Source organism: Nerophis lumbriciformis, linkage group LG21 (genome assembly GCF_033978685.3).
Source record: "Nerophis lumbriciformis linkage group LG21, RoL_Nlum_v2.1, whole genome shotgun sequence".
In the NCBI taxonomy this organism is placed as follows: domain Eukaryota; kingdom Metazoa; phylum Chordata; class Actinopteri; order Syngnathiformes; family Syngnathidae; genus Nerophis; species Nerophis lumbriciformis.
In genome coordinates, this window is record NC_084568.2 from 19352501 (window position 1) to 19374100 (window position 21600).

General features: G+C 37.2%; 1 protein-coding gene across 2 annotated transcripts; it reads right to left on the minus strand.

The window, feature by feature from the left end:
- Positions 1–1889: 1889 nt before the first annotated feature.
- On the minus strand, positions 1890–19734 carry clk2a (CDC-like kinase 2a). Of its 2 annotated transcripts, XM_061982767.1 has the most exons (13): positions 19412–19734; positions 17595–17800; positions 14351–14630; positions 13276–13366; positions 12447–12513; positions 11708–11824; positions 9957–10123; positions 9722–9816; positions 5962–6091; positions 5490–5572; positions 3346–3425; positions 3159–3249; positions 1890–3091 (listed from the first exon to the last, which is right to left on the minus strand). In XM_061982767.1, the coding sequence occupies exons 2-13, from the start codon at positions 17798–17800 to the stop codon at positions 2903–2905; spliced, it is 1596 nt and encodes a 531-aa protein (XP_061838751.1). In that variant the 5' UTR covers positions 19412–19734; the 3' UTR covers positions 1890–2902. The 2 variants fall into 2 exon arrangements, with proteins under 2 accessions (XP_061838751.1, XP_061838752.1); XM_061982768.2 differs by lacking the exons at positions 13276–13366; positions 17595–17800; positions 19412–19734 and having other exon boundaries at positions 14351–14485.
- Between the last annotated feature and the right edge of the window lie 1866 nt (positions 19735–21600).

Consider the following 21600-nt stretch of genomic DNA (forward strand, 5'->3'; position numbering starts at 1 on the left):
AGGGCTTACGTGTTTATGTTGCATGGCAGTAAAGACATTTGTCACAACATGAACACAACAAGAAATAACAAGAATAAAGTAACAAAAAAACAACAACTGAGGTGGCTTTTATGGGTAGTTATTGTATGTAACATTCAGAGTTTTCCTGCAAATTGTGGTATCAAGTATTGTAAACACAAGGCCAATATTGCTGATACCGATATTTTTTTATGTAACAAATTTTGAATACATAAGAAGGATTTTTGCTTTTAACTTGATTATTGTGAATAGAATAAAACAGGACAAGCAATGTTTTTTTTAAATCAACAAGTGTACCGCGTTATAACGTAAATACAGCAATACTGTAACAATAATGATAATAATGATAAATGGGTTATACTTGTATAGCGCTTTTCTACCTTCAAGGTACTCAAAGCGCTTTGACAGTATTTCCACATTCACCCATTCACACACACATCCACACACTGATGGCGGGAGCTGCCATGCAAGGCGCTACAACGGACGTAACACAATATAAGAAAATACCCAGGCCCTTACTTCCTTTTCTTTCATAATTATTTGAGCAAAATTAACTAAAGAGTAACCTCAGTTTTATTCCAACAAATTGAAGTCAAAAACCTTACCTGAATTCGACAATTGTTAAAAATACAGTTTTCTCTCGCGGTTAATTGGTGACAACAAATATTTGTTACTAGAGTATAAAATAAATAGGTTTACTACCTTCTACATAGGTTTTTCAACATTATGAGAGCAGTTTAGACATAAAATAACACCCTTTAGTCACTTTTACATTATTTTATACCAATGTAGTACTGCTTCCCGAGGCTTAGCCAATCAGTGGCCACGATACTGAACAGCGCGCGCTGATTGGTTCGGTCTCCTCTAATGACCAATACGACTGTAGCGTTGATATTTTTAGTTAAAAATGCTTAAATTAGGGCATAAATATTATAGAATAGGCTGTATTCCTTTTTTTCACATTTTAACTCCTAAAATGTGTGCGTCATTAAATAACACCCGTTTTACTTTTAGAATAACATTTTAAACCCTGCACTGTGAAAATAAATTCAGTTGTATTGTTCTCTCGTTAGCTAGGCTACTTACCATATGACTCTGTTGTTTAGAGTTAATTGTGGTCCAATTTTGTTCATCCTGTCGGAGAGGTGAGTGTAGTGTCAATAGTGTGACGTATTTTCTGTCGTGGAATTGTTTACATTCTATATTTCGAGCACTTCTTCGTGTTTTTCAAAGCTAATACTATAAATGACAATGGCATTAATGGCGTTTTGTGGATTTACTCAATCCCAATTATTGTCAGCTGTGTAGTGGCAACACGAGCTTAAATATGATTGGTTTAATAGTTGCTACTGTGGCGCACGAGCTTTATTGTGATTGGTTTAATAGTTGCTACTGTGGCGCACGAGCTTGACTGTGATTGGTTTAATAGTTGCTACTGTAGCACACAAGCTTGATTGTGATTGGTTTAATAGTTGTTATTGTAGCACACAAGCTTGACTGTGATTGACTCGATGGCTTGGAAATTGACTTTCCCACCATTTTGTTACAATATGATTAATGGATGGCTGGATGATTGTTACGTTAATACTCCAGCATATTAATACATTTTGCAGGGGGGGGATTTTAGAAGGAGACACACTGTACAGAAAGTAAGCGGACTAGTGTGAGTGAGTCAGCTTGGATTTTAAACAGCAATTGAAGTTGATAATAAAGTTGAAGTGAGCTCTAACTATCCATTCTTCATGGTTGGGCACATAATGGACTAGAGTGAAACACGTTTGAAGTTATATGCGCCCAGGATCTCAGCCAACTGAATATCAAGTGTATTTTGATCATATTTTATAATCGACATCTAAAAGAGCACAGTAAGCTTCTGGAAAGGAGGACTTTTTTATTTCTACAGCATCATACATATATACACTTTTATAGGCATTATTTCATACAAAAAATATCCATGTACATAACAATGACCTACTGGGGCGAAAAAAACACATGCTCACCAAAAATAAACATTTTCATACAGTTGTGTGCAGCTCATTTGGACGCCACTCAGAACGCTTTTGTGGGATAAACCGCAGGCGTGATGACGTCACACATTTGGAAAGGCGAATTTATACTTTTGTGTTTAAAAGTGTCAGAAAACTCCACAGCTAAGGCCAAGATACAGGTCATTGTGTAATACATTATTACATTAACACCCTTCCTACACCACCATGTAGAAAGCAAAACATAATGTATAAAGCAAACCAAAACAATAATATCCGCATACAGACAAATAAATAAACCACAGTCCTTGCTTGGTGGAGTAATAACTAACAAGTTGTGTGGAGTGTACGTCGTCATATTCGTGACTAATAAAGACCGAAAGACCACATCATTATGCCTTAAGCATATAAAACAATTTGGTGCAAGTGCTCTTTAACAAAAGCAAACATTCTTGACACTTGCAATTTGCACTGCTTTTATTTTTTGCTTTGGAACTCCCGTGTAAAGAAGAATTTTGTTTGCCTTCTTTGAGCATGATGGCATCGATTTAGGAAGCTTTGCTAAAATGCTGCATGTACGTTTTTTCGTTCATCAGTGATGATCTTCTCAAAAACAGACTTACATGGTGCGCGGCTAAGATATTTATCCCATGTGATGCTGATGGATGGACGGTAAGGTTGGGAAGTCAGAGGAAGACGAGAGCTGCATAGCGGGCTACTTTGGGTACATAAAGGGTCTGTTCAACACACTGCAGTTGGCCTCCTCCGGACTTAGAGCTCTCTTGGCTGTAGAAGTGGACACTCTGAAGGTTTCCCTGGCTTTCATGATGATCAACAGACACTATTGCAACATGTATAAAAAAATAGTCTGTACCAGTCTTGGGACGGGGTGCTGCAGATCACCGGCTGATGTCCCGGTTCCCCTCCCAGCTCTTGCTGCCTGTTGCCTCACAAGCCCCCCCGCAGTCAAAAAAAGGGTGCTTGATGGAGTCGGCCAGCACCAGCCTCTTGGAGGGCTCGTACTCCAACATGCTTTCGATGATGTCAAACAACTGATGGTGCTCCTCCGCCTCCGACAGCAAGTATCGCTGGAGGTCAAATACATAGAGAAACATAAGTCTTTGTTCACTCCCAGTTATTTTACACTGCTCTCACCCTCAGAGGTTTACAGTTTTCCCGCACATATTTGCCAGCTGAGGAGCCCTCGTCCCAGTCCAGACGGCCCCGGTAGAAATACTTCTGCTTTCTGAGAGAAGACGAGAAGGATAGATTTAGACTAACCTATTAATAAGTCTGCACATGTTTGTAATCGCTCAGGAGCATGTTTGCGTGCGAGTCTTGCCTTGTCTTACGGATCATTCTGGATGGCACAGGTCCAAGGATTCTCTCCATCATGGACAAATGCTCCCTGTTGTCATGAGTCTGACAGAAACACATATACTTTATATTAAATAGATATCATACTTTATAAATTACGGTAACTCAAAGGAGCTCCTCGCTCGTCTTGTTAACTCTCATACAGCTGATGGATGACAATTCCCCTGTAGCATACAGGCATGTATTTTCGCCTTCAGAACGTTCATGTACCGTACATAGTTTGATGACAGTTTGTTTTTTTAGTAACATAACTTAGAATGGCATTCTTTTTGTATGATTTCAGTTTCACAAATTTCTCAGTAAATTCACCAAAACATCAGGGTGGTGTTATTGAGTCTGTTTAGCAGATTGGAGAGCTTCCTTACGCAGCTAGTAGGTCCCTGACGATGACATCTGTTTTGTTTGATCAGCCGTTTGGTAAAAATGAAGGTATTTAAATAAACGTTTAGGAAATCTTTCTGTGTAAATAACTAATTTCACAACGTACATATCTGCGACTTATAGTCCGGTGGAAAATGGTTTTTTGTTCTTCTAAAATGTAGTGTATTTTTGAACCTACAGTTTGTTGACATAACTTTCTTCCCTTTGTACATATTTTAAATTTGATTCTTCTGATATACCAAATTAACTAATTCAATGAAAATAAAATATGCGCATCTTTCTTTCCAACTTTGGTTAATCTAAAAATAATACGAATAAAGAATATACTTTGTTGGTTGCTGTGGTAGAATCCATGTTAATAGTGCCATGCTTCTATTTTGAAGTTTGCTGAACACGAAAACACGGTGTAACACGCTGTGTAACTAGACAGTAGGGATGGGCAGAATGGCCTAAAATCTATATTGCAATACCTATTGAAGCCTCCTGTGATAATGATATACATCACATATAGACCCATTTCAAAACGAGTTCCAAAGTTTCTGAATTTGGCTGCTGACGTACGGGCTAAACATATTGCGTAATTTTCGGTTGTACCATTTTTTCAAAACTTTAATTAATATACTTGCCAATTCACTGTTAGTAGCTGGTTAATTTCTGTTGTTAGCTAGTATATTTGAACATCTGTTAAAATGTACCAATGACTTATTCTTATGTTGTTTGGATACTTTACATTAGTTTTGGGCGATACTACAAATATGGTTATCGTTCCGATACCAACTTGGTATTAGTCATATCAATGCTGATAGTGATGCTTAACATTTTTAAGATCATTGAATGACTCCATTTTTGACCACATTTATACAAAAACACAGGATGACGATGTAACAATATCAATTCAATATTCAAATTATTTCCTTATTCCCTTTAATTACATAAAACATTTTTTTATCAAAATAAAGTCATTAGAGCAAAATAACTTACAAACAAAAACTGCTCTTGGCTCTTAATTAAATCCTAAGAGTTGTGTCCTTCTTTGTCCAGGGACTTATTTCCTTAGTTTGTAAACAATAACAAAAACGACAAAATATGTTTCAATAACCAGAAATATTGATCTAATTACTGTAGTATCGACCTATACTGGTACTATACTTGGTTTGGTACCGTTACTGTTGATATTTGTATCAATCTGCCCACCTTTTTTACATTCACAAACTTGAGCTTCCGCTAAACACATCCTCCAATGGTGTGTAGTTTTTACCTATTCCTCATCCTCCAGGGATGATAATTGTAAGAAAGGTTGTCAATTTGCTGCCATGGAAACAACGGCTGCTGACTTAGAAGCAGCTTTGCACTATGGAGAGACATTAGTCGCTAGTGAGAAAAGAAGGCTACAGTGCATTGAGGACGCTTTCATTTCCTTGTCGCCGTCAAATTAGCGGGACACAGCTACAATCAACATGCATTACCACAATATAACAATTGTATTAAAAGCTCTATTGTCACCCAAATCTATGTAATTTATGTCGTGAAAACCTAATATGGACTGTGATAAAAATGTTCTTGTGAACTTTTTTGAAAGTAGCTACTGGAAGATCTAAAACTAGGCTAATTCTTACACATTTTAACATCCACAGTCCACCTGGGACATTTAACATCTTGCCAGAGATGACCTTCCAGCTTGTTATATGAAGATCCTAAAACGTTGTAAAGGCATTAATGACAGTGTACCTGAAACAAGGTGAAGCCCAGGTAGTATTCAAATAGGATGCAGCCAATGCTCCACACGTCACATGGATGGCCCCAGCCCATTTCTGAGTATGCAACATGAAGAGAACATAGATATATAAAGTGTCCAACGGCAGAAAACCATGTGTTTATATATATATATATATATATATATATATATACATATATATATATATATATATATATATATATATATATATATATATATATATATATATATATATATATATATATACATATACATATACATATATATACACATATACATATATATACACATATATATATATATATATACACATATACATATACGGTATATACATATATATATATATATATATATATATATATATATATACATATACATATATATACATATACATATATATATATATATATATATATTATATATATATATATATATACATACACATACTACTGATTTCATGCTTACCCAATATGACCTCAGGGGCACGGTAATGCCGGGTGGACACGATCGTGCTGTGATGCTCATGGTCAAAAGTTGCACTGCCGAAGTCTACTATGCGTACTGCCGTGCTCTTAACCGTCCTCTCTTCTCGCTTCTACCAGAAACAGATTTCTCATCTTCAGTGCATTGCTTAAACAAACAATCATTCTTTAAACAATACACCACACATACACAAATAATACATGAATAACTAAACACCAAAAACTTGAAATGTCCTAAAATTGGCCAAAAACAGCTTTGTGCTTGACTTTAACTCATCTAGTCCCTAAGTGACATACACACATTTTCTAGTGGTTGTCATGTGACTTTTCACTGCTTGCTTTTACAGTGCACCCGGAAAGTATTCACAGCGCTTCACTTTTTCCACATTTTATGTTACAGCCGTATTCCAAAATTTAATAATTTCATTTTTGTCCTCAAAATTTTAAACGCAAAACCACATTATGACAATTTGAAAAGGGTTTCTGAGAGCTTTTTGCAAATGTTTTAAAAATAAAAAAACTAAGAAATCTTATGTACATAAGTAAGTGTTCACAGCCTTTGCCATAAAGATCAAAAGTGAGCTTAGGTGAATCTTCTTTCAACTGATCATCCGTGAAATGTTCAGTTGATTGGACATGATTTGGAAAGGCACACACCTGTCTATATATAAATGTCCCACACTTGACAGTGCATGGCCAAGCATGAAGTCGAAGGAACTGTCTGTAGACCTCAGAGACAAGACTGTCTTGAGGCACAAATCTGGGGAAGGGTAAAGAAAAATATTTGCTTCCTTGAAGATCCCAATGAGTACAGTGGCCTGTATCATCCGTAAATGGAAGAAGTTTGGAACCACCAGGATTCTTTTGTATTTAATGTTTAGGGTAATATGTCAAAATGGTAGTGTGTCAGGTACAAGCTAATTTAAAAAAATATATTTAAAAAGGAGCCATATGTAATAATTTAATGTCAAGTCATCATTAAATGGCCCTAAAATGTCAAGTCATAAATCATGTTCTTTTCGATGACAGTAGTTCAGCCGGGATATGCTCATTTCAAAATTAGATTTACAGCCCCGTAATCTTGTTATTGTTTTCATTTCGATGTCCCGCCCTCTACCGTTTGACCAATTAGAAAGTCTGTGAGTGTGTCACATCCAGGTTGCAAGTTACGAGCCGCCATCTTCGTCTCGCTACTGCCACTGGTAAAGTTACTAAACATGTCAGACCTTAGTAAATCTAAAAGCCGTCGTTACGATTCTCAATTCATTCATGATAAAGCCAGGAACAAAACGAGGATTTGTATTGGGGATGCCTTTGAAAGATGAAGGCGATTGAAGGTGGAGAATATTTTTTTATCTGACGCCAAACTTGCTAATTTTCTCTTTGATAGATAAGTAAGGCACTTATGTTTTCTTATTACTTGTAACAAATGGAAATGGACATTTCGTATGTAAACTATATTGACCAATACAGTTTATGACCTTGTCTAACAAAGCTAGTAAGCATTCATGCAACGAATGCTAAGCTTGCTAGCCCGGTCAAAGACACATCTACATATAGGCTAACGGGAGAAATATATGCCCGTTCGCCTGTATGTCGATGTGTATTCGAACTGACAGGGCAAAATATATTTTCGACAAATAAAACCTATATGGATATGGATAGTGTCAGTTCCTATTTTGTTCTCAATATGCTGATACGCTGAGGAAACGGGTTCCAACATTAGCACGGCTGTCGTGGCAATGTGAAACGTATGAAGACAGTCAAATCACATGATAAAATAATTCCTCATTTGTGTTTGCATATTGTGGGGGACAACAAGCTTTAGAAAATGGATGGATGAATAGATGTGCAAAGTTATATGGCAATCTGAAATGTTTGAAACAGTAGCCTATAGGCATAACTTGGTAAAAGGTCTCTTTAGTTTTGGGCGTACATTAGGCTGTTAAGCTTGCTCTACTTATTTAAGTTAAGTTAAAGTGCCAATGATTGTCACACACACACACCAGGTGTGGCGAAATGATTCTCTGCATTTGACCCATCACCCTTGATCACGCCCTGGGAGGTGAGGGGAGCAGTGAGCAGCAGCGAATAATTTTTGGTGATTTAACCCCCAATTTCAACCCTCGATTCTGAGTGCTTTCACCAGTACAACCATTGCTAGCGTTGTTTGTAGTTCGTTTTAGTCTTTGTTTTCTGATAGTACTGACAATAACCATTTGTTGTGATATTGTACGCAGGCATGATGTACTTCTTCCTGAAAATAGCCTAATTTCTGTGTAAAATATGTTGGTTAGAGATTTCTTATGGACAAAATGCTTGTCTATTCAGCTATTATGGTCCCAGCACCTCAACCCCTAGTAAGAGGCAGTGGAAGTTTAAGTTCTTAGGAGTATCCCAGTCGATTGAGCTGGATTTGGCTGCGTATCTGGCAACCTCAGTTCTGTCATGCGTGACATGATGTAACAAAAACGGTCAATTAATGCATCTCACTGTTTGGATTACTCACTATGTTATTCTACACCAAAATTATCCATTTATTATTATTCTAAATCTTTTGTGCCATTTTTTGTCCGCCTATAACTCCCACACCGTTCATCCGATTGATTCCATTAAAATGTTGAGCACATTCAAGACACGTGGGCTCATTCAACAAATATTTCCCAAAATTACCAGTTTTACAGCAATTTATAATTTTCCTTAATTTCCACCATTTTTTTTTTTACTTTTCTTCCTACATTTTTCAACCCATTTCAACCATTCCACCATCAGAACGTTCATCTTATTCAGAACAAGGACAACTGAGGTTTGTTCAGTTATTCATAATTTTCCACAATATTGTACAATATAGTTGGTACTTTTCCTACTATTCTCAAACTGACTTTGACTGCAAGTAAAATGTTCCACACTTTCAGGAAATATATTTGTTATCGTAAAAAAACTTTGATTCAGTTTAAAATTTGACAAAACAGTAGTACTGTCAAAGCAAAGCATTATGGGAAACTATTTCATTTTGACCAATTGGATTCAGAGTTCGCTGAAGCGGCCATCTTTATATATCAATGCGTTGTCACTTTTGCAGCTCAGACATTATATTGATGATAATTTAGTTGTTGTTTACACATTTTAAATGGAATAGCATTTCAGATGTAAGTTGAGTTTTTCACCTAACAAGGAAACATCAATATTTCATAGTGCCAAACAAATTATTTAGTGTTGTCACTGTTTGTGTTATATCTGGCGCCTTTACAAGACATGTGCACCAATGCAGACATCTCTTGTTGTCTCACTTGTCACTTTCAGGAGCAATGATTCAGCTCCTAGTTTCTTCCACGTATCAATCATGGTTTTAACGTTCTTTTCCGTTAAGTAAGCTTGTGTTTATAAGTACATTTTCAATACAATCATGTAATATATTTTATTGTAAAGAAAAAAAAATTGATTCATCCCGAAAATTATCCAAAAAGGTAGTCCTGTCGCAGCAATGCATTTTGGGTGCACACATGTAATTTTTAAACAAAGCTGGAAACTGGTTGAACAGTGTAATGACGAGCATGATTGACTGTCATGCAGGAGACCCAAGTTCAAATCCCAAACCGCCCGAAAGCATGGACTGACCCATTAGGGTTAAATTAGTATGTTAACTCTGGCATGCCTACTTCCTTCGCTAATTTTGCGGCCAGTCAAATAGTTTAATACCAACTATTATGATATACATCATATTTCTGCATGCGTTCTCTTACCTTTTCAACGTTGTAAGACATAGTGAAATCCGAGTCGACAAACAGGATGTTCTCAGGCTTTAGGTCGGTGTGTGTCAGCTTATTGTCATGCATAACTACATCAAGGGACAAGAAACAAACAAATTTGAAGAATGTCGCATTTGTCAATGATTATTTTTGCTGTACACTAGAAGCAGTGGCTCCCAAACTTTTGGCCTTTGACTCTGATTCTGTGTGAGGAAAGTAAGCAACTTACACTTCACAGCAAGACAGATTTGGTAGGCCATGTGTCGGACCTGACCGATGGAGTAGGGCAGGTAGTTGTTTTCTTTGAGGAAATCAAAAGTGCTGAGAGCTAGCAGCTCAAAGGAGAGACACATGTGACCATGGTAGTCAAACCAGTCGAACATCTGCACACACAGGCTGCAAGATAAAGAAGATGAAATAACTTTCAACAGTGATGACAACCTTGTGGAAACAAAAACAAAAAAAATCTGAAAGAAATGTCAAAAATATAATATTTAGTCTGAGCTAAATATGAATTATTTATTGCCAGGTTGTTTACAACAAGTTAAAGACTAGCGAGTCCAGGTTGTGAAGTTCAGACACTTTCTAGTTTAAGTGTTGGAGTGGAACCTGTTTATGTCGATGTAAAGAAAGTAGCCATTGCTTGCACATTTACTTGTTTCTTTGCCAAAGACATGAGGATTTGTATGTCGACGCTGTTGTAACCCACATTCTTCTTTTGATGAGTATCCTACAAGTATAAATACTGGTAGGATTAAATAATAAAAAAGTGTGGGTGTTGTGTCAAAAGATGTGCAACCAAAACACTGGCCCCCAGACAAGTCAGTTTCACAATGATAACAATAAACATTTCATATCACGGTTATTGTGACCAAAATACCACGGATATTAATTATTATTATCGCGGCATTGTTGAACTTGAATGTGATCAAAAAGTATTTATTAGGAATGTAACACTGTGAACATTTCATATCACGGTTATTGTAAGCAAAATTATCAGGGTTATCATTATCGCATTATTGTTGAATGTGCTCAAAAAGTACAAACAAAAATATTTTAACTAATTCATAAAATAAAATAATTATACACACTATACTTTCTTGGCAGAATAAACATTATGTATGTTGTTTCTTAATGGGGAAAGACATTAATGTCTCTTGTATTCATGTTAACATTTAATATAGCCAGCCATTAGCACGCTAGCTTGCTTCTCCAGTAAATGAGCATCTTCAACGGTTTGTGAGTTTATTGAAGTGCGGTTATTAAACATGGTTTTAGGATAATTTAAATTTAAAACGATTTATTACTAAAAGCGTTAATCATTACGCCCCTAATTTCCATCAACTTGTGACTAGAAGACACTAATCGTGATTGATTAAATAATTATTAATCTAGACAGTTAATAATATTTACTTCTTAAAACAATAATAATAGATGTAATATTGCTTATTAAAACAATAATAATGAGTATACTGATACATTCTAATTGTTCTAACAATGTGTTACATTCCTTGACAGGACATGGGCAAAGGGGGTTGGCTTAATAATAGGGGCTCGTCAACACAGCCTGATGGTGAGTGATGGTGAGCTGCAGAGTGTGTGTGTTGAAACTGAATGTGTATCCAAAAAAAGTAACTAATACAAACAGATACATTCTCGTTATTGTTCATGATGTATCTTGTTTTGACCAAATATCAGGGTGTTTGTGTTCCTGTGTGAAAGTATTAAACAGTCTGTGATAATGAATTTTGGTGAATCACATAACTAGTGTAACGTCAACTTACGCAGGAATTTTTTTTGGCAATAAAAAGAACACGGGGGTCCAACTCTAAACAACTTAAACAAGTTCCACTGTATGCAATACTCACAATTATTGTATTATTACATTATTATTAAAATTACAACTTCAAATTAGTTTGGGACATCTAGATGCAGATAAATGTCAGACGACACCATGTTTCTTCAATTGCCATAACTTACAATTTGTTGTCAGGATCCTTCTCGTTGATCTTTTCAAGTACGTTGATCTCAAGACGGGCTGCTTCTTTGTACTTCTCCACATTCTTGATAATTTTCAGGGCAACGTTGGTGCCACCCCTTTAAAAAAATGTTGCAACGAAAGTAAAACAGTTAATAGAAACGCCAAACCTATTTTATGTAAAACACAATGTTAGATGTTTCCCGGCAAACATCCCAATGCCAGTGAATGTTTTTTTCTAAAGTAGGGCTGCACAATACAGTATATTTGAGCATACAAATCGCCATGTACGTGTGCGCAATTGTCCCATTGGAAGGCAAATTAACTCAACATGTCTGCGCCTATAGCACACACGGGCCAATAAAAAAAGACTTTCATTATGTTTTCTGGGCTGTGTCTAGGTGTGTGCTGATTTTAAGGATAATGTACACGTTGTCGTAGATCTCTATATTGATAAAAATAGGTGTTATAATTTGTCAGCTGTGGTTGCTTTTTCAAGATTTGACAAAATGCCTGTGACAGTCAGTAAATGTATGTATTGTTTAAACTCCACTAGTGTGGATTTGTAAGCTTTTTTTTTTTTTTACTACAGTTTGCCCTTTTTTAAAAGGTTGTCAAACTAGAAGGTCAAGAATACAGATTGTCTTAATGGACAAAAATACCATTTGGCAAAACAAATAACCTGTATGTTTTGAAGCATATGACATCATGTGTTATACCACATTTTCAACAGACACACACCTGCGATGGTCGATACACTGCATCACCCTCCCAAAGGTGCCTTCCCCCAAAGTGCTGACAATCTCATCTGCAGCATGACACAAAGACAAAAGGGAAAAGGGAACGAAAGTGGGGAGTGGAAAGAGAACAGGAGAATTAGTCTCTCAAATTTCAGAGAACAAAATCATCCTAGCATCTGTCCTATTTTCAAAGGGCTGCCTATTCAACCTGGCAGGCTTAAAACACAAATGATAATCTATGGTAACCTAATGCATAACACTATGTGATAAATCAGGAAAAATGGGAGGGGGGTGTAAAGTGCTACTTTCTCAAAAGACCAATTTGCAGGCATCGAAAAGTGGGCACAACCCTCCCCTCCCAAAAAATAAAGCACTTGCATTATAGCCGTTTTTTAACATTAAATATATGAAAAAAGTGTGTATGAATATATGTATAAGCTGGTCGTAAATGTCTAAAAAAAAAAGTATTGTGAACAAACGTTTGATTACATTTCTATAAAAATACCTAAAAACTTAAAATTAGCTTGCTTTTACAATGTGACAGAGAAACAAATGCAAGTAAGATTGATTCTATTTTTTGAAAGGTAACCTGTGAAACATAGAAAATGCTCCACAGCTTAATTTCCTATTAAAGAGAAAAAAAAGAAAAATGTCAGAAGATATCTAACGTCCCTCACAGAAACTTCCTTGTTCTTGCAATCCACCCTGCTAATTCAGCTAGAGCGAAGAGCATTCTAGCAAGGCACCATCATCAGGCACTCCCATTTAAATGCTCTATGCTTTAATACTCATATGGAGAAGGGTTACGATAGAGTAGTGGCAGTGAGTACATCTCTCTTGCAGGACGTCCCCACTCCGACAGATCAGGTGCCCTTCCTCGTCGTCCCTCACACTCAGTGCCCGCGTCCGGCTGTTGCTCCGCTGTTTTCACACCCAAACCGCCATCAGCAGGTCACGACACAACCAAAACAGGGGGTATTCAGAGGCAGCCGTGGCGTCAGGCGGCACAGGCAGACGAGGAGGGAGGAGGAGGGTGGTGTTGATGTAGTTGTTGGTGGTGGTGGGTTTGGTGGTCATGGAGCGATTCACGCATGACACCACGTGAAGGAAATATATAACGATAGGGATATAGTGCAAGGGAACAAGTCAAAGATCACATGTTGTCCTCTGCTTCCCCCCCACCTTTAAACCACAGCTGCTTACAAAACAAGGAGCAACTGGCACATCCATCCATTCATTCAACGCAAAGACCAAAAAAAGACAACAGTAATACAACCAAATCAGACCTTAGTAGCTTCACTTGGAAGTTAAGGAGTAGACCAAATGATAGCAAGCAGGAAATAGTTACAACCTGCTTATTTGCAATCTATATTTTTGGATAAAATGTAGTCAAAGTTGCAATTTAATAACTTTGAAGATATCTTAATGTCTACATCTCCAATCAGAAATCTCAATTAATTATAATCAAACCTTTGTAAAATATTTGGTGGAACATCTTCACTTTACTGCATTTACTGGGCATTGCATTCTTTAGTTTATAATAGGTGTGACTACAACTACAAAAAGCAGATCGACCCAAATAGGAAAGATGACAAATGGCAGATGTTTGTTGCCAAAAAGTGTACTTGGTTAAAATCATTTTGAGATTGGGTTTCAATAACGGAATAATGGCTGCTTGCATAAAAATGAAAATGTTCTCCAAAAATGACAGTGTAAGCAAAAGCCGCCTTTATCAAGAAAAAATTCCAAAATCAGAAAGATTGCACTACTTACCAAATCCAGGGGCTGTGAAAAAGAAATGGTTAGAGAGGGAAAGAGGCAGAGAGAGCTGAGCGCAAGGTAGAAGAGATAGAAAAAACAGGATGAGGAGAGTTAAAAGACCATCTCAGGTCTGGCTGTACTCACCGAGGAGGATGGGCTATAGGACCTGGTTCTACGCCGCCTTCGTTTGTGCTTACGCCTGCTGCCCTTTCGTCGGTATGACTCATCTCGCTCCCGATCTCTTTCTCGGCTGCGTCGGTAGTCATACATGCTTGGGGAGAAGTCTCGTGGATAGTAACATTCTGCTGTTCCACGTGGCTCCCCGTCTCTGTCACCATCTCGGCTCTGATCCAATCTTCTATATCCCTCGTAGTATCTTCGATCAAATGGCCGGCGCTCTGTTGAGCGATTGTCAAAGCTCCGACTGTATCGGCAGACAGATAGGAATACTCTGAAATTTTGTGAGAAAATGCCCACAACTATGCTGCATTCCAGAAAACTGGGTACTTCAAAAATAGAATACAAAATGATACTTCGGTCTGCAAAATTGGTGCCTACATATGTTTTATAGATTAGGACTGCGGGCGTATCATCAATCTTCTTTTGTTTATTTATTTATTTGCTAAGAACAGTACAATTAAACATTGCTACCCACAGGTAACCGATGTCAAAGTACATAAGACTTCTAGCCACAGGCTAACTTGCGACCCTTTTTTTTTTTTTTTTTAAGTTGAGAAAAGTGTAAAACACATACAAAAAGATTAAGACAAGAACAAAAATAACACATTGAAAATAATTGGCCCCATTTGTCCACACTACATCCAGTTCTAGTGCTCACACTTCTGATTTTCTTTAAGTCACTTTTTCAGTTTTGTGGAGAAAAGTTTAATGTCCCACTGTGACTTTAACTCCAGTGGCAAAGCGTTCCACAGATGTGAGGCCTTCACTGAGAACGCAGACTGACCCAGAGTCGTCCGGCACCTTTTCACTCTACAGCTCCCACCAACTGCAGCTCGAGTCTGCACACCTTCACTACTGTATCTTTGTATTTCTTGACACATCACATCAGGGGCTAATCCATTAAGACACTTAAAAATAGCTTTTAAAAATGAGAAATTTATAAAATTATCAAAAGTCATCTTGTTATATTTTTGAGTAATATGGCAGTGATGATGCTTCATTGGTTTTTGATCCAATGTCTTTAGTGTTTGTTTATACAACGACAACATAGTCTTCACTACACATTGCGCAGCCTGTCCCCAGACCATGGCACAATAAGACATATGGGATAAAATCATTGCATGCATGTAAACTCGTGCAGCTTGAACAGCACGGTCTAATAAGCCTGAAACAGTTTATATTTATTTTTATGGTCTTAGTCATTTTTATAATATGGCCATCAAATTTTGGCTTAAGGTCCAAAATAACACCCACATATTTAAATTCCTTTACCTGCTCTATTTTATTTTGATTAATGTTGACCTGAATTTCACTTAATGATTGTTTCTTCAAAGAGAAACACATTGAGAATGTTTTGTTATAATTTAGGGTTAAACAGTTATTTTGAAGCCATGTTGATATTTCAGCAAGCTGTTTAATATCTCTGAAGCCTGTTGAGGGGTGTCGGCTGCCACATACATGATCATCTGTTGTTGTTATTGTTAACTAGGGCTGGGCGATATGGCCTTTTTTTAATATCGCGATATTTTAAGGCCATATCGCGATACACGATATATATCTCGATATTTTGCCCTCGCCTTGAATGAACACTTGATGCATATAATCACATCAGTATGATGATTCTATGTGTCTACATTAAAACATTCTTCTTCATACTGCATTAATATATGCTACTTTTAAACTTTCATGCAGAGAAGGAAATCACAACTAAAAAAATCACTATTTTTTCCTACGGTGTTGATCTGGAAATGTTTGCCTCGGCATTTTGATGGTGTGGACGTGTGGCACCGAACAAAGATGTTGACGTGCGGAGTACGTAAATATTGTTTTTAATATTGTTTTAACACTTTGGAAACATTTTTGTTGTTTAAATGTGCTATATAAATAAAGTGGATTGGATTGGATTGAGCACTCTTCATTCACTAGCAGGTGACTTTTCAAACGATGCTACATAGCAGTAGGCTACTGCTACTTTTTATAGCAACGCTTTTGCCCCACACTTGACAAATTACGGTTGTCTGTTCGACATATTCCTACTTGAAGCCAAACAACCGCCAGACGATGGACCCCCTGCTGTTTTTTGGAGGAATTAATTCTTCCTTCATTTGTTACCAGATTCGTACCTTCTTTCGCTCGTATTACCACTAGCATCACAGCTAACGTTACCCATGCTGCTGCTGTCACGCCAAATTTCTTCCCCCTACAAAAACCTTCCCCCCCCCTCATTTACTTCCGGGGTCATTTCCTCTTACGTCATTGACAGCGATCGATAACACTTCGGCTTTGACACAGGACAGCAGCACACACAACATTGTAGTGAAATGGTTTCAACAATAATGTTGATTTAAAGTACAGACATTTAACAGTATTATATATTAATTAATATTAGTGAAATGGTTTCAACAATAATGTTGATTTAAAGTACAGACATTTAACAGTATTATATATTAATTAATATTAGTGAAATGGTTTCAACAGTAATGTTGATTTAAAGTACAGACATTTAACAGTATTATATATTAATTAATATTTTTTGCACGTTACCACGAAGACAGAAGTTCCCAGCAGCGGCCCTAACACTTCGCCTGAAATTTTCTCTAACACTCCGCCTGGAATTTTTCGAAGCCTGCTGGTGTTTGACATAAGTCCCTTGGGAAAGATAAAGACAAATGTCATTCAGTGACACCACCATTTTCAGGAGGTTTGGATTCTATCGATCGCTGTCAATGACGTAAGAGGAAATGACGTAAGTAAGAGGAAATGATGTAAGAGGAAATGACCCCGGAAGTAAATGGGCGGGGGGAAGGTTTTTGTAGGGGGAAGCAATTTGGCGTGACACTACCTCTCTGCTCGGGGAGGGCGTATACGTATGTGACGTATGACGTGACAGTATGTGACGTATGTAGAAGCTGCGCTTGCTGTCTGTGAGAAGGAGAGACAAGAAAGAGCGAGTAGAGCATGTAGTGTAATGCCCGCAGCTAAAAGCAACTGCGTGAGAACGTATACTCGATATCACGATATAGTCATTTTCTATATCGCACAGAGACAAACCCGCGATATATCGCGCATATCGATATATCGCCCAGCCCTATTGTTAACATTTGATTTTTTTTCAGGTCTAACCCTGTAAGCTCCACGCAGGTTATTTCAGACCATCCCAAATGTTTCCATTATCATCATCCACATTAGGGTGCACATGGAAACATACCTCCTTGAGCGTACAAAACTTGTATCTTGTCTCTGAGCCCGTCCACGCCGGTCTCGATCTCGGTCTCTGTCACTGCTCGAAGAATATGTGGGTGATCTTCTGTGTCTTTGTCTTCGTCCTCTATCTCGATCTTTGTCTCTGTAACGATCATGGTAGCTGCTGCGACTCTCTCTGTCTGAGGATGTGTACCGTCTTGTGTAAGGCATCTGTTATGTTTTTGGAAAGAAAAATGTGCGGTCAGTCAAGGATCACTGTTAACAATAACTTGTAATGCTCTGCTTGACACCTGGAGCAAGCTAAAACATAAATCAAAACAATGAAATAATTATTGGAAAGTCAAGTTGATTGGAGCGTAACACTTGGTAAGAAAAATCAAGCAGTAATGGTACGTTCATAATGTGACTTTTTTATATCGTATGTAAATTGAAAACGTGTTCTCTAAGTTAACGGAGGTGTATTTAGCAAGCCTAAATACACTATATTATCAAAAGTAATTGGCCACCCATCCAAATGATCAGTATCAGGTGTCCTAATCACTTGGCCCGGCCACAGGTGTATAAAATCAAGCACTTAAGCATAGAGACCGTTTCTACAAACATTTGTGAAAGAATGGGCCGCTCTCAGGAGCTCAGTGATTTCCAGCGTGGAACTGTCATTGGATGCCACCTGTGCAACAAATCCAGTCGTGAAATTTCCTTGCTCCTAAATATTCCAAAGTCAACTGTGGGCTTTATTATAAGAAAATTGAAGAGTTTGGGAACGACAGCAACTCAGCAACAAAGTGGTAGGAGTGTATAATTTGGAAGAGGATTAATTATGGTGTGGGGTTGTTTTTCAGGAGTTGGGCTTGGCCCCATTAGTTCCAGTGAAAGGAACTTTGAATGCTCCAGGATACCCAAATATTTTGGACAATTCCATGCTCCCAACCTTGTGGGAACAGTTTGGAGAGGGCCACTTCCTCTTTCAACATGATTGTGCACCAGTGCACAAAGCAAGGTCCATAAAGACACGGATGGCAGAGTCTAGTGTGGATGAACTTGACTGGCCTGCACAGAGTCCTGACCTGAACCCGATAGAACACCTTTGGGATGAATTAGAACGGAGACTGAGAGCCAGGCCTTTTCGACCAACATCAGTGTGCGACCTCACCAATGCGCTTTTGGAAGAATGGTGGAAAATTCCTATAAACACACTACGCAACCTTGTGGACAGCCTTCCCAGAAGGGTTGAAGCTGTAATAGCTGCAAAAGGTGGACCGACATCATATTGAACCCTATGGGTTAGGAATGGGATGGCACTTCAAGTTCATATGTGAGTCAAGGCAGGTGGCTAAATACTTTTTGACAATATAGTGTAGGTTGAACATAATGTGATAGCACGAACGACTTAGAAAGCATATAACCAACTTTAAGCGCACTGCTGTTTACTTCGGCTCCCAAAACTCGTGGTAACAATCAACACATAGACAATATTAGGAATATTATGAACAGGGAATAACATTTGGCGGTCATAAACTGTTAAGATGCATGAGCGTGTCATATATATATATATACTTAAGAACATAAGCACACTATCTTGCTCAAAAATCGATACGTGCATTTCTTCAAACGTCCATTGTATAATGCACATTTTAAACAATACGACTGAAAACAATTCGCTATGAATCGTGGCGCTAAGTTAGCTAGCCTCTTTAGCTGATGTAAATAATTTGACCGCCATCTTATTCCAGCTCGGCTAAGACCTAGCAGTTAGCTGCCGTGCTAACCACTGTGACCGAATGTGGCTCATTTATCTTCACATTAGAGAGTAATACCCACCGTTTTAGCAGCGAGCCCCGTACGTTTGTCCCACAAGAAGTCCGTGGTGGTAGCGGTCTAGTTTACATGTATATTTTCGTTTGGTTCCTCGAAGCTCCGTTGCAAGCGAGCCAGGAGTAGTGTCACGTTCCGTGCCCAGTCAGTTCTGGTTGAAACTAGTGGCGTAAATGCTGCATTACGTACAACAGTAAATATGTAATCTCCAACCAACTATAAATAAAAGCGCTTTGGGCTGCACCTTTTGGTTCGGAATTCTTTCTCTCAAATTCTGACGAGACTTCAACAAGATGGGGTAATTTTGATGTCTTCTTTGGGGTGTAGGTAACGAGCACGACAGCCGACATCTGGGTGTTGCTGCCCCCTTTAGGCCTAATCTCTTATTACAGCTATCCAGAAACAGTAAACTGTACAGTAGTAGGTACCTGAATTTGACATATGTAATGCCCATAAGGTTATTCTAGTAAAATATGCAGAGATAAGATGTGTCAGTATCAAAATATCACTTGAAATCAATTTTTGGCAGCAACAAAGTGGCTATTTTGGTAGATATTTGTTCTAAAAAGGGTATTTCAACAAGTAAACAGCACAGTAAGTACATTATTTTGATATATGTAATGCTCATAAGTTTATTCTAGTAGAATATGCAGAGATAAGATGTCAGTATTAAAATATTACTTGAAATCATTTTTTTCGCAGCAGCAAAGTGGTCGTTTTGGTATATTTTAGCTTTGTAAAGGGTATTTCAACAAGTAAACCGTACAAGAGGTACTTAAATTTGATATATGTAATGCTCATAAGGGTATTCTAGTAAAATATGCAGAGATAAGATGTGTCAGTATCAAAATATTACTTGAAATCCATTTTTGGCAGCAACAAAGTGGCCATTTGGGTAGATATTTGCTCTAAAAAGGGTATTTCAACAATTAAACAGTACAGTAGGTACTTGATTTTGATATATGTAATGCTCATAAGTTTATTGTAGCAGAAAATGAAGATATAAGATGTGTCAGTATTAAGATATTACTTAAAAAACATTTTTGGCAGCAGCAAAGTGGTCGTTTTGCTATATTTTAGCTTTGTAAAGGGTATTTCAACAACTAAACAGTACAAGAGGTACTTAATTTTGATATACTGTATGTAATGATCATAAGGCTATTCTGGTGAAATATGCAGCGATAAAACGTGTCAGTAACAAAATATTACTTGAAATCATTTTTTGGCAGCAACAAAGTGGCTATTTGGGTAAATGTTTGCTCTAAAAAGGGTATTTCTACAAGTAAACAGTACAGTAAGTACATGATTTTGATATATGTAATGCTCATGAATTTTTTCTAGTAGAATATGCAAAGATAAGATGTGTCAGTATTAAAATATTACTTGAAATATTTTTTGGGCAGCAGCAAAGTGGTCGTTTTGGTATATTTTAGCTTTGTAAAGGGTATTTCAACGAGTAAACAGTACAAGAGCCTAAGGTACTTAATTTTGATATATGTAATGCTCATAAGGGTATTCTAGTAAAATATGCAGAGATAAGATGTGTCAGTATCAAAATATCACTTGAAATCCATTTTTGGCAGCAACAAAGTGGCCATTTGGGTAGATATTTGCTCTAAAAAGGGTATTTCAACAAGTAAACAGTACAGTAAGTACATGATTTTGATATATGTAATGCTCATGAATTTTTTCTAGTAGAATATGCAAAGATAAGATGTGTCAGTATTAAAATATTACTTGAAATATTTTTTAGGCAGCAGCAAAGTGACCGTTTTGGTATATTTTAGCTTTGTAAATGGTATTTCAACAAGTAAACTGTACAAGAGGTACTTAATTTTGATATATGTAATGCTCATAAGGGTATTCTAGTAAAATATGCAGAGATAAGACGTGTCATTAACAAAATATTACTTGAAATACATTTTTGGCAGCAACAAAGTGGCCATTTGGGTTGGTATTTGCTCTAAAAAGGGTATTTCAACAAGTAAACAGTACAGTAAGTACATGATTTTGATATATGTAGTGCTCATAAGTTTATTCTAGTAGAATATGCAGATATAAGATGTGTCCGTATTAAGATATTACTTGAAATAGATCTTTATACATCTTTGGCAGCAGCAAAGTGGTCGTTTTGGTATATTTCAGCTTTGTAAAGGGTATTTCAACAAGTAAACAGTACAAGAGGTACTTAATTT

Excerpts from the sequence above, each read along its gene's own strand:
- clk2a (XM_061982767.1), bottom strand. The coding sequence starts at position 17,800 with ATGCCTTACACAAGACGGTACACATCCTCAGACAGAGAGAGTCGCAGC. Across the intron at positions 5,573-5,961 it reads TGCCCCTGAGGTCATATTGG|AAATGGGCTGGGGCCATCCA; the intron begins GTAAGCATGAAA and ends TTGCATACTCAG. Across the intron at positions 3,250-3,345 it reads AGAATGATCCGTAAGACAAG|AAAGCAGAAGTATTTCTACC; the intron begins GCAAGACTCGCA and ends GTCTTCTCTCAG.